Genomic DNA, 14478 nt, shown 5'->3' on the forward strand with positions numbered 1-14478 from the left:
GCTTGCATCTATATGTATGCATTTACATTGCAGTATATGATATTTTAGGCATATTTATTTATTTAGCTAAAAATTTTATTAGTGCTAAAAAATAGGTCCTTGAGCGTCTGTAAATCTGGTACAAATTAGGGAGCACAGCTCAGATTTCCCCACACTGTGCTGGCAAGTAGCCTCAATCAGAAGTAATTTTCTCCATGAAGGCACATGCAGCTCACTCGTCAGCCTCTGCTCAGTAGATACTGTTATTTGTATCAAATTATATGTGGTGGTTTCTCAGAGTGGACTACTGTGTCCACTATGCCATACAGATTTCTACTACATTGACTACTTCGTTGCTGTCACTAGTTGTACTGTTTTCTACTGTGTCTTGTTTATCTGTGCTATTTGCAAAAAGAGTTGAGATTTGTATTCATATCAATAAATATTTATGAATTGGAGCAAGTACCAGGTGAGTAACTAAACTACTCAACCCCTCTTTTGTTGTGTACAACACGATTATTTGCTTGTTTTATAAAGGAGAAAGGTTTTTTCAGGACTTCATGCAAAATCCATGAGTTAATAGAGACTTAATTTGCCTCAGATTAAAGTACCCCCATTTAAGATTAGAAATTGAGGTTTTACCTAGTGCGATTGGGAATTCTTAACTATTTATCATGTATCTAGCTAATCTGAAGCATTTCAGAAACACCTCTCCTTATATTGCATCACATTCTTTTACAAACTGCTAATAGGAAAAGAATTGCTGAAATGAGAAGACAAACATCTAGACTATCTCTGGAATTAACTATTCACCTAAATTCTTAAACTGCTTAAGTTTGAAATTTTACTGCATTAATTATTAAAGAGTCTAATCATGTCTCAGAGCTGTTTATTATCAGATCACTGTGACACACAGATGAATTTCAGTAGTAGAAATTTTTGGATTTTGATTGCTCTGTCATTATGACTATTGGTTGTAAAGTCACACTTAATCAGCAGTTACTGAAAAAGATTTTTCAGCAGAACAGGGTGGGACCTTAACCCTGGTCCAGCTGAAATAAAAGTAGACATAGTACATGTTGTGCCACAAGTACTTAACAACATGATTAGTTTAAGTAATGGGAGTAGTACTATTAAATTAAATCAAAAATTTAAAAGAAATGCAGAAGGTAAAGCATGGTACTAAAGTAACTGATTAACCTGTATTTGGACTATTGAAGGTAATATATCAATATAATAACAACTGGGGGGAAAAAAAAACCACTATCACAGAAAACAGTTGAAAGAAACTATTGTTTTTAAATGCATTTCTTTTTGTCTACATGACTCAGTATTTTAAATCAGGGAAGAAGTTGCAGTAGCTTTTGTCCAGGTTGTTCCCTAGATAAAAGAGCTAGTCAATGTTATAGACCTGTAAGTCTTTGAACCAGATAAATTCTTAGTTCTCTAGTTGATGTAATTTACTGGTACCAGCTAGAGGTTTTTGGTAGCTCATGACCAAATCAGGCAAACATAAGCCTGCATAGTTAATGTTTTTGCATTTGTCAAGAATATGTAATTCCATATACTCCTTATTGTGAGATTCTGAAAATGTGTTTTTATTTATTGTCTGTTTATGTACAATTAGATGAAGTAGTCAAGAATAGAGAATTTATTCTATTCCTAGTAATGGCTTTGGATTTTAGTGTTTTCTTTAACCCACTGTACGTTTGAGTGATAATTAAAAATGGCCACAGAAATCATTGATTTTGAGTTCCCATGAAACTAGCAACTCAGAAATACTTAATTTTGGTCTTATTCTTGGGAGTTGGTCTTACTCATGTTGAACAGTGCCTTACTCTTTAGTTAAAGTTATCAGTTATAAAATACCAGCTCTGGGCATGAGCTTAATGTATTTTGAAATTTAAAAAATGAAAGACAGCTCAACATGCATAAGACAGAATTTGTCCCAAAGGTCTAGTTGTAGATGGGTGAATTAGACAAGGCAGCAGCTGCCTGAAACCTGGAAAAATATTTATGCATGGATCCTCCAATTTCAGCAATAGTCATTGCTGGTGTTTGGGGTGCACGCTCTGATTCCAGCCCCCATTAGGTAAAGCTCTGCTGTCTGCCCGTACGTGCCTCCATGAAGTTCTCTGAGTTTTGTACGTGGGTGGCACGTGCAAGGCAAAAGGCTTGTGTAAATGCATGCACACCTCTGATCTCCTTGGGATGTGACAACATTTACATTTAAGTTTGCAAATGCTGGGACATGTAACTTTAGGAAATGTTACATACCTGTTCCTACATAGGATGTATCTATGGTGACATTAGTCAGTATTTTTTTTAGTCTAAGATTGATTTAAAAAATAAAGTCATGGCTGAAAAAATGACAGGGGTTTGAACAAGCGCTGTGGAGCTGGTGTGTACGTGGTATTTCTTCTCCTTTCTTGGGAAGAGTGTCAATGGAAATTATAAGGTGTGTTTCCATGACTGCTGCAAATGAAAGCATAGCAACTGCATTTCTTTTCCTTTCCTAATTAACATACAGTGATGATTAGCTTGCTGATTATGTATTGGTGACCTGATCAAACAAACTGGTTTAACATCTAGAAACAGACCTAAATGTCATGTATACATGCCAGTTGGATTACTTTCAGGTAAATTGCTTTTGCTGTATTTTGTAAGACGCATTGTAAAAGTCAATAAAAAAGAGCAGGAAATTGACTTTCACTGAAAATGTTGGCTGAAGTTTAAATTTTTTCCTCAGATTTAAGATACTTGGAAAATTTATTAGGCTTATAGCTGCTCCTGAAATGATGCAAAATATGGTGTTAATACATTTTTATATGTGGCAAAAACTTGTATTTCCCTAAAATAGCATATTTTTTTCTGAGTTTATTTATCCAGGTGTTACTAGGAGTGCACACTAGTAAATGGCCCACACCAGACAAATGTCACGTATTAATAATAAAATGAAATTTGAACAGTATTTCAGATAATTTGTGCAGAACCCCTTGTGCTTTCATTTCCTGAACCTGGACACGCGTAAGGTGCCTGGAGTGCCCATGTTCAGCTGCAGCGCACTGTTCCAGCGGGTGCTCGTGCTTTGTTCTCTGTTCCGTACAGTGCCATAGCCACTCTTCATTCCCTGTGCATATGCAGTTGCTGGATTTTTTCCCGGCATGGCTGGAAGGTGCAATTAACAGTAATGGATACTTTGATAGTGAGAATCTTTATTTCTTCAGCCATAATAATAGCCCCTTATTTTAGGAGCTATATTGTTGAATGACAGCTACTGTTGGCGAGCATGTGTCTACAAAAGTGGGTTCATTTGGTCAGATTCTCAGCTGGCACAGAGAGTCATATTTCCATGAAAGATAGTAAGCTATATTAATTTATGGAATCCCAGCTGGGAATCTCAATCAATTTCAATAAAAAGTAACCATCATATTCCTCTGAAGCAAGAATTACACAACCTAGCCTAAAGTGAATTTTGCTGTTTTAATAAATGTAGGTAGCCACTGGTTTGTAATAAATTACATAAAATTAGAGTGTAGTCAATATTTGATTTCTTTAAAAATTTATTCCTTCCTTTTCATTGAACACAACAGAATCATTTATGTATTGTATCTTAGCATGATAGATTATATAGGAATAGTGTATTTAATACCATAAAACTATCATATAAATACAAATCACATTTTTTTTCATTAGCTAGCTCGCTTTCATTTTGAAGAAGAAATACTCAGTCAATTATAAATGAGGCTGTGCTTTCATTGGAGAGTGAAATACATAATTTTTTTCCAGCCTCAACCATGTATAATGAAATCCCTCTTTTGAAATCCAGTCTTAAGATGGATTTTGAAACATACTGACATTTAATAAAATCTTCGTTAAATTAAAATATGTTCAGTTATTTCAAATCTCTATTTAAATCTAGGGTAAAATTCTACATCCTGCACAAGAGATGTCTTTAGCAAATAGTTACTATTAACCAAAGTTTTTGAAGTGTGTGTATATGACAAAGATTTTAATTTTTGAGTATATTCTAATTGATGACTTTGGTGCTGTGTTATAATCTGTCTGGTGCTGTCTCTTCGAGAGGATCTGTAGCAGTAGTATCTCTAGGTAACTAGAAGAAAAGTCAAAGACCTCAGACTACCACTTCAAACTCATGCCCTGTTTCTGTAACTAGTTTATTTTTTAGGAGCCCTGGGCTGGTAGTTTACCAGGATATTCGTTTGGCCTCTGTGAAATGAACAAATAGTCTCTTGACCCCTGTCCATGGGCTGGGAATCTGTTAAGGAGTCTGGCATGAATGATCATAGATACCAGGGGCTGGTTGAAGCAAAATAGCAGAATAAGCTGAAGTTTGTGCTGTCAAAACCTTTGTAGTGTTTCACTGTTGTCAGTACTTTTAATTTGATTAACAAAGCTTGTAAAAGAACATTTTAAGTACTGTAATTCAGCATCAAAAACAATCACTAACAAACAAGGCTCTTCACTGTTTATGTTGTTTTACAAATACAGCTTTGATTTCCACTGTTAAAACTGTCTGTGTTTAATAGTAGAGCCCAATGAATAATGAAAAACCTCCATGTGTGAGTATTATTAATACATATTATTAATGACACTTTGCTTATCCTGAAGTCATCAGGAAAAGTCACTTTCAATTTAAATTTCCATAAAATGTTATTTTTCCAATTCTAATAAATGCTGTACACAGCTGTGAATGGAAAAACTAGCCAAAGAAGGCCAGTTAAAAGTTCACTGAGGTTTTATTTCACATTGTCCTGTTAGATCGTTTTGCCACAGTGTTCCTGATTCTTTTTTAAGGGCCCCTTGAAGATGCTACTGAGGATGAAGAAGAAGAGTGCCTGTCTGAGGAAAATGATACTATCTCAAAAGAAGACTTTCCATTGGAGGAAAGCTTTTCTGCAGAGTTTGAGCCTGAAAATCTGAGCTGTGAAGAAGTGGAATACTTTTGTAATAAAGGTAATCATTGTAGCCAGCCTCTTGAGAGAATACTGGCCAAACTGTGTCCAGCTGGTCAAAGAGATTTTTTGGTTTAAAATGTACAAAAAGCCCTATTATTATTACCTTAAAAACAGGAAAAGGAGTCATTTGTGAAGTTAAGTCTGGTAAGGGATAAATATTTGAGTATGTTGAAAGACACTTTTCAGGGACAGGAGTCATCTTGCCTTAATGTTTTCCTCCAAGTGTTATTTTCTACATATTTAACTGTAAAGAACAGACCCCAGAAGTCAATTATTATCAGATCTGAAGCTAGCAATGCAGCATGTCTGTTCATTGCTTCTCTGCCTAGGAAACATTGCTAGGAAAACAGATTGTGTCTGTAGATTCTAGGATTAAAACAGAGCTTATTATAGAATTTATTATGCATGGTAGAAAACTAGTGATTTGTGAAAGGATAACTTTTGTAGTTGCAGATACCTTTTTGGTGCACTTGTTACTTGCAAATTATTGAAGATTGAGGTACTTTAGCATAAGACACAGCAATTCATTCTTACCATTCCAGTCTGCAAGGTTGTGCTGCTTCCCAATCAGCTGACAGAAAAACACACTATCGTTACTTAGAACATTGAATTAACCTTCTTCCTGCCAGATATCCACTTGATTGCTCTATTGTTTGTCTTCTGGAGGTAAGGATGCCTATCAAATAGCTGAAGTTGTTGTGGTGGTGTTCTTCTGTTAGTCCACGAATCCCTCGGGCATTTGGATGTTGATGGTTTCTCTGTCTTTCTGTTCTTTCCCAGATACTGACATATAAATAAGTTACCATTTTTTCATATGATAACTTGGTATGTTGCTGGTTTTGTATTATTTTCATCTCTCTTGGACAAAGTCAAATAAATCGGTTTGACGAGTCAAGTGTTCTGACTGCAGAATATTGGTCCTTCCTAGAGAGTCTTCAGTCATCAGTGGCAAAGGCATTGCAGTGTATTTTCTACATGTCCTCTATGGAGCTTGAATACTTTTTACAAAATAATTTACTTTTGCGTTACAGGTTCTTGATACTTAGTAAGCCACCCTAAGAGATCAAAAGAGTTTAATTGATAGTTTGGAGTTCAGCTGCTAGAAATCTTACGGTGAGGAGAAACCAGATTATGAATAGGTTCTTTACCAACAGAAAGAATTTAGTACTATTATAACTGCGACGTGAACACCTACTACAATTACTTTGTGTTCACATGCCTTTCAGAAAGACACCATTTTCCTTAGGTGGTAAAATGTACTCCTCCTGCTATTCTGCTATTGGCAGTACTAAATAAATATTTAAACCACTGTGTGCATAATTGTTATACTGGCATCTCTTGAATTCCTCCTGTCAGCAGTGGAATATTATGTCCCACTATTAGTTCATATCATATCAGTTTGATTTAGTTACCTCTCTGTATTTCTTACTGCATTTCCAGGGCCTACCAGTGGAAAATACTATGGTTTTGGGTGAAACCAAGAAAAAAAATTTAATTTTTTTTTTTTAAATAGTAATCAATATTGCAAATTCACATTGAATTTCAATTTATCTTGGATCTTCCCTTTAAACAAAAATCTTTCAGGGAAAGCAGTGAATCCAGGCCATTGTATTAAAGAAGATCAGGCATCAAATGGGAATCTGAATCTTGATTATGTTGATTATATGTTTTATTAAGAACATCTGCTGATTCTTCAGGCTAAATACCTTCTGACTTCCCAGCAGTTCATAAGTGTGTTGTAGTTATAAAAGAATCTTAAGTCTCTCCAGTGCAACTGCTGCAGAAGAAAAGTTGAAAAGAAGATTTCTAAGGATCAAGGGGCACATAAAATTTCTAATCTACCTCCAGCTGAGGCAGTGTGACAAAAAGTCCCACTTTGAAGCAAATTGGGAATATCCCTGGAAACGGATGGAATGGGAGACTAGAAATGTGCTGGGTTTTTATTAATGTCTCAACTTCTGTGGAATGTCCTACTTCTTCAGGGTCACATCTTAAGTGTCATTAGCATGAGGCTGCCTATGTTTTTCTGAAGATAAACCCTAAGAAGACAAAACTAATCTGGAAAGCAAATAAATTTCTTTTGTGTCCTTTTCTTAGTGAAAGGGTTTGTGACTCTATTATATAGTAAATACTAAAAATGAGACTAATTCTCATTGGGTTTTTTCATTAATCTGTTAAGAATTTGTGGCCTTCTGTTCTTCTTTGTAGTGTTTCAGCATTGAAACTAAAAGATGGTATGAGAAATAAGCTACTTTTTTTTTCCTAGAAATATTTTTTAGCATCATGAATGAAAATTCATTAAGAAAATGAAAAAGCTTGAAAATGAGTTGTGTACCAAATAGGTTAGAGAACAAATAAATGCAGTCTAATTTCTGCTTTTGGGGCCTGAGTTTTGATTTGTTTTCTGCTCTTTGATAGTATTGGCAGCCTGTAAATGACAAGTATTTTCAAATAAGGAAAAAATCAGTGTAGATCTGTGTTTTCTCATGCAACAGGTTTTCTTTTCCCAGAAATATATTGGAGCTGACATGGGAATCCATTATGCTATCTCTGAATTCTGCCCTTGCTAGCATGGACCATTAAAGGTTCTAGAAAGTAAAGGTGTTTGCTTGGATATAAATTTTATCTGTCCTGTCTCCCTATTTCCCTCCCCTGGGGCTTCTTCCCAGCTGACCCAGAACAAGAGGACAAATGAGTAGCGGGGCTTCCTGCAAGAATCAAGAGGCATGGGGAACAAGTGGCACAGCTGTTGGGGTGGAGGTGTTTGTGAGGCTTCATCCATGGTATGTTTTTTATACTTACCCAGCTCTGTAAATTCAAGTACCACCTAAAACCAGAGGCTTTTTACTATCCAAACTAGGTACCAAAGGCAAAAATTTACTGAAGTCACAATTCATTCTGAGGAATGAGAATAGAGGACTTACAGGTTCACAACTTGGTAACTTTGGTTTTTTGACTGAAGAGATTTTCCTGTCAGACTGTGCCTAATGGTATTATAAGCAGAGAGCAGTCCCTAACTGTCTAAATTGCAAACAGGAACCTTTATAAAGCCATACTTGTCATTCCCACCTTATTAATTTGGGTTTGTGAGATAGATTCAGCAGAATAGTTGCCAGAATTAGAAGGTGAAGGCGAAAGCCTCTGCAAAGAGTGAAGCAAATTAATCACATTGATTGAGCTACATGTCATTTTACAACTTCTCAGTTTTCAAAATTTTGACTTTCTGCTATTACTTTTCCCTTCTCCTTTTGCTAGTTAATGGCTTTTATGACAAGGAATTCAGAAAATTCCTCTTCTCCCACAATTCTGCAATACCACAAAATTAACTTTGCTGCATTTGAATGTTTATTCCTATGTGATCTTCATTTACTCTCAAATGTGAGGAAGTGTACAACAGTTTAAGCATGTAAATATTCAAGCTGAAGTGGAAATTACCAACCTGCTATTTGTCAGGATTGCTTTAAGCTTACAACTCTTATTTTTTAACCTTTTGGATGAAGAGCTTCATTATAGATGGTAACTAAGTTTGATTTGTTTGCAGTTTTTGACAGTGGGATTAGGAGAAAGGGAGTATTTTGGAAACAGGACAGTGGTGTTCTACTACAAAGCTGCACTGATCTCTATCTTTGAAGTAGAAACAAACAACTTTGTAGAAGGTAGCCTTGATGATAGTTCATTACATCTTGTCAGTTTGAAAACAGGCTTTGAAAATTGCTGTTTATGTTTAGTTACTACAAATTGATGTATTGCCAATAAAGAGGGTATCTGATGATGCTGTCCACACAAAGCTTGTATTAGCCTGGAATCTCCCTTGATGAATATGGTTTTTTTTTTAATGTCCAGATAGTGGGTATCTGGAATCAGAGTCTGTATCAGATTAAGATTAGTTCAGATTAAATACAGATATAGAAAATTCATTACTGAAATGTCAGTATTCCAGCAATCTAAATAAGGAGAAAGTAGCCTGTCTCCCATGTAGAACAGGGATAGGCTAGATTTGGAAGCTAGGAGATACAACATAAAGATTAAATTTTGTCTACTGTAGGTTGGAATAAGAAAAAAAGGTAATGCTAACAGAGATGTGAAGAAATGAGCTGGAGGCGTGATAGGGCTAGTAATTGCAGAAGGGCAGATAGAAGGGGAAAAACATCAGAACAGTACAAAGGCCAGGTTGAAGGTGATGGGATGAAAACCAAAGTTCTAAATCAAGTTCATTTGTGAGGTGAGATAGTTTATGGTTGGTTTTCGAGTGTCTGACTACTGTCATCTTGCTTAGATACCCTCAGGAAAAATAAAATGTTCTTGTCTGTTACTTGGAAAGTTTGCTGTGCTCATATGGTGACATCTTTTACTCTCCATAAACAGGAAGGAGAACAGGAGCCTTGGTGACTTCATAGTGGTGGAAACTGGCTAAGCAAATTACAGTTCCTTCCTAGCAGAAGTGTTAAATGAGGGTTTAACTTTCAAAGGAAAATTATCTTGAGCAATATGAGAGATCACTTGAGATTAGTAGATAGTTAAGTAGCTGTGTTCACAGAAGGAAAGAGGCAAGAGAAGAAAATGGAGGTGGTGTATAATCAAAGGAGAAAATGTTGGACTGTTGCCAGAAGAAAGAGGTAAATGAAGGAATGTCCATATCTGATAATTAGTGAAAGAAGGCAGGTTTATTTCTTGCTGCTTGCTGCTTGCCAAGACAGTTATGTCAAATTCTCCTGTTCATTGCTTGTAGTATGCCTATTGCTCTTGCTCCTCATGTTGTAGGATTTCCATAGTTACTTCATCACAAGGCAACATTGGCACCAGCCCTCAGTGGAAGGAGATTCAGTGGCCTTAAAACTCCTGGTGGGAGATGGGAAGGCAGATGGCTTCTGCTTCCCAGTGTTAACTCTGCTTCAGTTGGTGACATTGGGTGATAGCAGGGATACATGAGGTGGGGTGGAGAGTGATTGTTTCAGGATGCAATGATTTTAGGATCTATAGCACACACTGCTGTGTATGCTTGTAGCGACCTCTGTAGCTGGTTGAGTGGTTCAAGTTCCTGATACATTGGTTACCTTTATTTGTGGGGGAAGAGGGAAATGAGGGGAATCCAGTGCAGTCTGAAACTCATATGCAGTTCTAAGTCAGCAAGAAGAGAACTCAGGGAATATATGGCCTGCATACTGAGTGTGTACCTGGTTCTATGTTCTCATATTCTGCTTGGGCAGGAAGGGATGAGTTCCAAACCTGAACTAAGTTTTCTGCTCGTGTACATATACTCGTGTTGTTGCTAGCCTGCCAGACCAGCTTGGGACTGGAATTTTTTATGTTAAATCATGTGACCTGATTGTGCAGCCAGGCTTGAGATTCAGAGAAACAGCTGCAGTGTGATTCCTCATATGAGAAAGCATATACAAAGCTAAGTTTGTCAGTGTATTCATCTATCCCTTCGTACTTCATGTGCAAAGCTATCATGCTGCCATCTATAGTACCAGCCAAACTCTTAACACCCTGAAGATGATTTCTGTGTGTCCCTTTTTCCTCTGGAGTATGACTTTGTGTCTGTGTGTATGCCTGTGTGCATCTGTGTACATATTCCCTACTTCTTTCATGTTACAGATGTAGTGACTAACAATATGCTTGCTCTTTTCTGCTTCTACATCAAACAGTAGATTTTGCTCACTTTTCTTTATTTTTTCCCCATTTTTTTAACCAGAAACCTTTTAATAATTTTTTTTTCCTTTTCAGTAATGGATTTCATTCTACACTTTTGCTGTAGCAAGTGGAAGTAGGATCAGCAGAAGGCAGCTATACCGTAATCACTTTGAGCTCAATAAGGAGATCTTTACAGGCAACTTTGTTCTTATTTCTTAACGGGATTAAGAAGCTCAGCTCTTTAAATTCTTGCATATAACACTGACATTTCGAGGGTGTGTTTGGACCAAGGAGTTCAAAGAGAAGGAATAAAAAAGAAAAGCCAATATGACTTTGTTTTTTACCTTGCTGCAGGAGCTGTTTGTGCAAATCGCCTATAAGCTTATTGACCTGAATCTTTGACTCCTTGTTTTCTCTGGATTTGGCTGGAGTGTAGACACTGATAGAGCACTGATAGAGGTGATTGCACAGCCCTCGGCTTTGCTTGGCACCAGACACCCCCCCTCCCTGCACCTGACATTATCTTTCCCTGGCAATACTTCTGCTGGAGCTCATATTCCTTTAAATTCTTTATATTTATTTTAATTCATTACATTTGATTTAGGTAGGCTTTTTGACTAAATGAAGGATACTTTCATTCTTTTTGGTAATCAGAGACAGAAGAGGGCATGTATCTATTTTCATCTTTTAGGATAACTAGAATATGCATAAGAACACACAGCACTGCTCCCTCCAAAAATGCAACAGTTACCTCCTATTGACTTGTGTGCATGTTTGTGACACTGCTGGATTTTCATGTTCCCCAGAGTAAGGGTTCCCTTATGTTTATCTGTATCATATTCGTCTGAAACGACTTTAGAAGACAAGGCTGGGGGACCTCATCAGTCTCTACATCCACCTTGCAGGAGGTTGTAGTGAGGTGGGGGTCAGTCTCTCCTGCCATGCCTGCAGTGAGAGGATGAGAGAAAATGGCCTTAAGCTGAGGCAGGGGAGATTCAGATTAGATATTAGGAAAACATTTTTCACTGTTAGGCATTAGCATGGTCAGGCATTGGAATAGGTTGCCCAGGGAGGTGGTGGTGTCACCATCCCTGGAGGTGTTCAAGAGGTGTCTGGATCTGGCTCTGGGTGATGTGGTTTAGGGGTTACAGTGACAGTGCTGGGTGAACAGTTGGACCTGATGATCTTAAAGTTCCCTTCCAAACCTGATGATTCTATGATTCTAATGTTCCGTAGTTTTTGTCAGATGTTGAATATAGACAAAGAAACAAAGGGGCTTCTCTGATAATAGCCTTTGAACAATGCTAAGTCAGAATTAGATTGGATCCCAGCAGGATGAAAGATCTTTTTCATCTGAATATCAGCATTTGCCTTGTGCTTTACCTGTTATGATTTCTTATTCTTTCCTGCTACTGGAGCTCAGAGGATCACCTGTTTTCTTACTAGAAGGGAAAAGAGATATCTGAAAAGGTTTGAGTGACCTTTTTTTTTTCCTTCACCATTCACTAGAGAGCATGTAAAGGCTTCCAAAAGAAAAAGTACAAGATTGTCTATTCTATACTTCTCTTTATTTACTGCTAACCCATGTTTAAACCTGTCATGCCATATTTTCAGTCCAGCTGAAACCTATGTAGGTATTGACATCAACTTTAGTTGGATAAAAATTTGACCTAAATTGAACACACAAACCCTTCTAGACATTAAATAATTGGTCATCAAGAAGAAAATTGTATCTCAAAAAGAAACTAGAAAGCTATGTTTCAAGAAATAAATACAAAGATCCAAATAGAAAACATTATTTTAACTGTATAGAATTAAAAAGTGAGAGAAACACTTAAACAGCTTACTCAACTTTAAGCAGTTTAAGCTTAAAGTTTAAGCAACTCCAGCCTTTTCAGTCAGCACATTTTGGTTTTCTTAAGAACAATGAAATTCTGAATTCTATCACAGCAAGGGATAGAATTCACGAAGGGATTATTTGGTTACAACAAGTAGTGTAATGTCCTCTTTCTAGAAAGTCACAAAACTTGAACTTGAATTGACTTAAATTTGAGATCAAATTTGACAGAATATGGATTGCAAATTAATAAGGGTAATCTTCTTTAAAACATGAAATGCACAAATGACAGTTTCATCACATGTTCTTAGTTCATGTGTACTGTACATCTGTTTCTAATTTTATTTATAATGAAGGTCCATTTTGTCTCTTTTTTGTCTGATTTGGTGTTGTCGTGGTTTAGCATGTTTGTCCTTGACACAAAAATTCTGAATACTTTGGAAGAGTTCTAAGACATGGCTGAAAAAATTCTTGTCAACCCAGGCCCACAAAGCAGACTTGCTCACAGGTTGTGTACTATATGGGTATATTTGCAGTAATTTAACTCTGAAAGGATCAGTAAAAATAAATTAAGCAAATGCCACATTTATGACATCGTTAGATAAATATTGGTAAGAAAAATATTACTGCTGGATAGAGAAAAAGAAGCATGTATTTATGACTGCTAAGTCTTTTTCTTGGGTTCGACTCACAGAAGCCTAGACTGCTTTTGAAATCATGTGTAATACAACATGTATGTGGAAACATGCCTGTAGTGATAGGGAGTTGGCTGCTTTTGATATTGAAGCATCTGAAGTGTTGATTATTTCAAATAAGAACCTCCAGTTGTTTTCAACAAGGTAAATTAAAATTTCACTGTATAGGAACAGATACCTATTGCTATTCATTATGTAGTCATGTGGAAATCACATAAAAACTGGATTCGTATATGATAATGATTTCACCTGTAAAGTATTAAATGAGGTGTTCTTGGTTGGATGAAGAATTTTTATAAGAGATGGAATATTTCTGCAGTAGAGATGGAACAGAATTGTTATATAATTAAATTAAAATATGAACTTGAAGAAGAGCCTTCAAACTTAGAATTTGAAACTTGTTAGAATTTCTCTGAAGTAATCTCTCTGTTCTGCTGCAGGCTGGTTTAGAATCTCATGGATTGTTGATTTCCATTGAAATAATTTTTAAAAATTATATTAAGCAACAGTCTTTATTTGTGGCATGTAAATATCTTTTAAAATGGCGCTTCTGCTGCTTTTCTAATCAAGTGCTTAGAGGTATGTGGTTTGAACCCCAGGCTAGTACTTGCGTATGTCTAATAGAGTTCTTGTATTTGAAGCTTTAATGGGGAAAGATTGAAAAGATGCAAGACTTTTTTTCTTTTTTTTTTTTTTAATCAATAGAAGCTCTAGAGTAGCTGGTACATGGTGCTTGTTTGTAGCACTGGTGTTTAGAGTTGTTCCCTAAAAATTAGGATATACATATATACGTATATACATATATATATTTAAAACACATTATTAAAAAGAAAGTCAGGAATACAATTTAGAGAACACTTTCACTGTTCTGCAGGCAATACATTTGAATGAGTGATCCTTGTCTTGAAAGGGACTTCAAAAGCAAACAGTGGCGATAATGAGAACATATCAAACATGTAGAGAAAGAGGAAGGCCAGACTCAGTCTAGATGAATGTGCTGCACAGCAGTGTCTTATCCCAGGAGAAAAGTGCTGTAGCTGAAATAGTTAGAAATAATTGACACTGCTTTTTAACATGATCACTGTGCTGAAATGTAATGTGTCAAGATGTCATTTTATTAAACAAAGTGGTGATTTTAATAGGAACCAAAACAGTTTCATACCACTGTTTTGGGAGAGCTAGCGGCTTGCACATATGTAGGCACTCGCTAACACTTGAGTATTCACAGACTGATCCTAAAAGTTAGGGAAAAAGACAATGCCTTGTTTCTGAGACTTGCTGGATAAATAATTCTAAGAGTGCTTAGGGCAAATGGAAACATGCAGTTATTTCAAATGAGGTTTATCCCAGGAGA

General features: G+C 36.3%; 1 protein-coding gene across 2 annotated transcripts in view; it reads left to right on the forward strand.

The window, feature by feature from the left end:
- The window catches only part of ZFPM2 (zinc finger protein, FOG family member 2), a 307976-nt gene that overhangs the window by 52540 nt on the left and 240958 nt on the right, over positions 1-14478 (forward strand). The window contains exon 2 of one of the 2 annotated variants that reach the window (XM_042036069.1): positions 4798-4956. The exons of the other annotated variant lie outside the window; for it this stretch is intronic. Within the exon in view, the coding sequence (XP_041892003.1) occupies positions 4798-4956 (159 nt within the window). The remainder of the gene's footprint in view (positions 1-4797; positions 4957-14478) is intronic. 2 annotated transcript variants of the gene reach the window in all.

The sequence above is a fragment of the Corvus kubaryi genome, unplaced genomic scaffold (genome assembly GCF_017639235.1).
Source record: "Corvus kubaryi isolate FWS band 111438036 unplaced genomic scaffold, C.kubaryi_AGA036_p1.0 37385, whole genome shotgun sequence".
Classification (NCBI taxonomy): domain Eukaryota; kingdom Metazoa; phylum Chordata; class Aves; order Passeriformes; family Corvidae; genus Corvus; species Corvus kubaryi.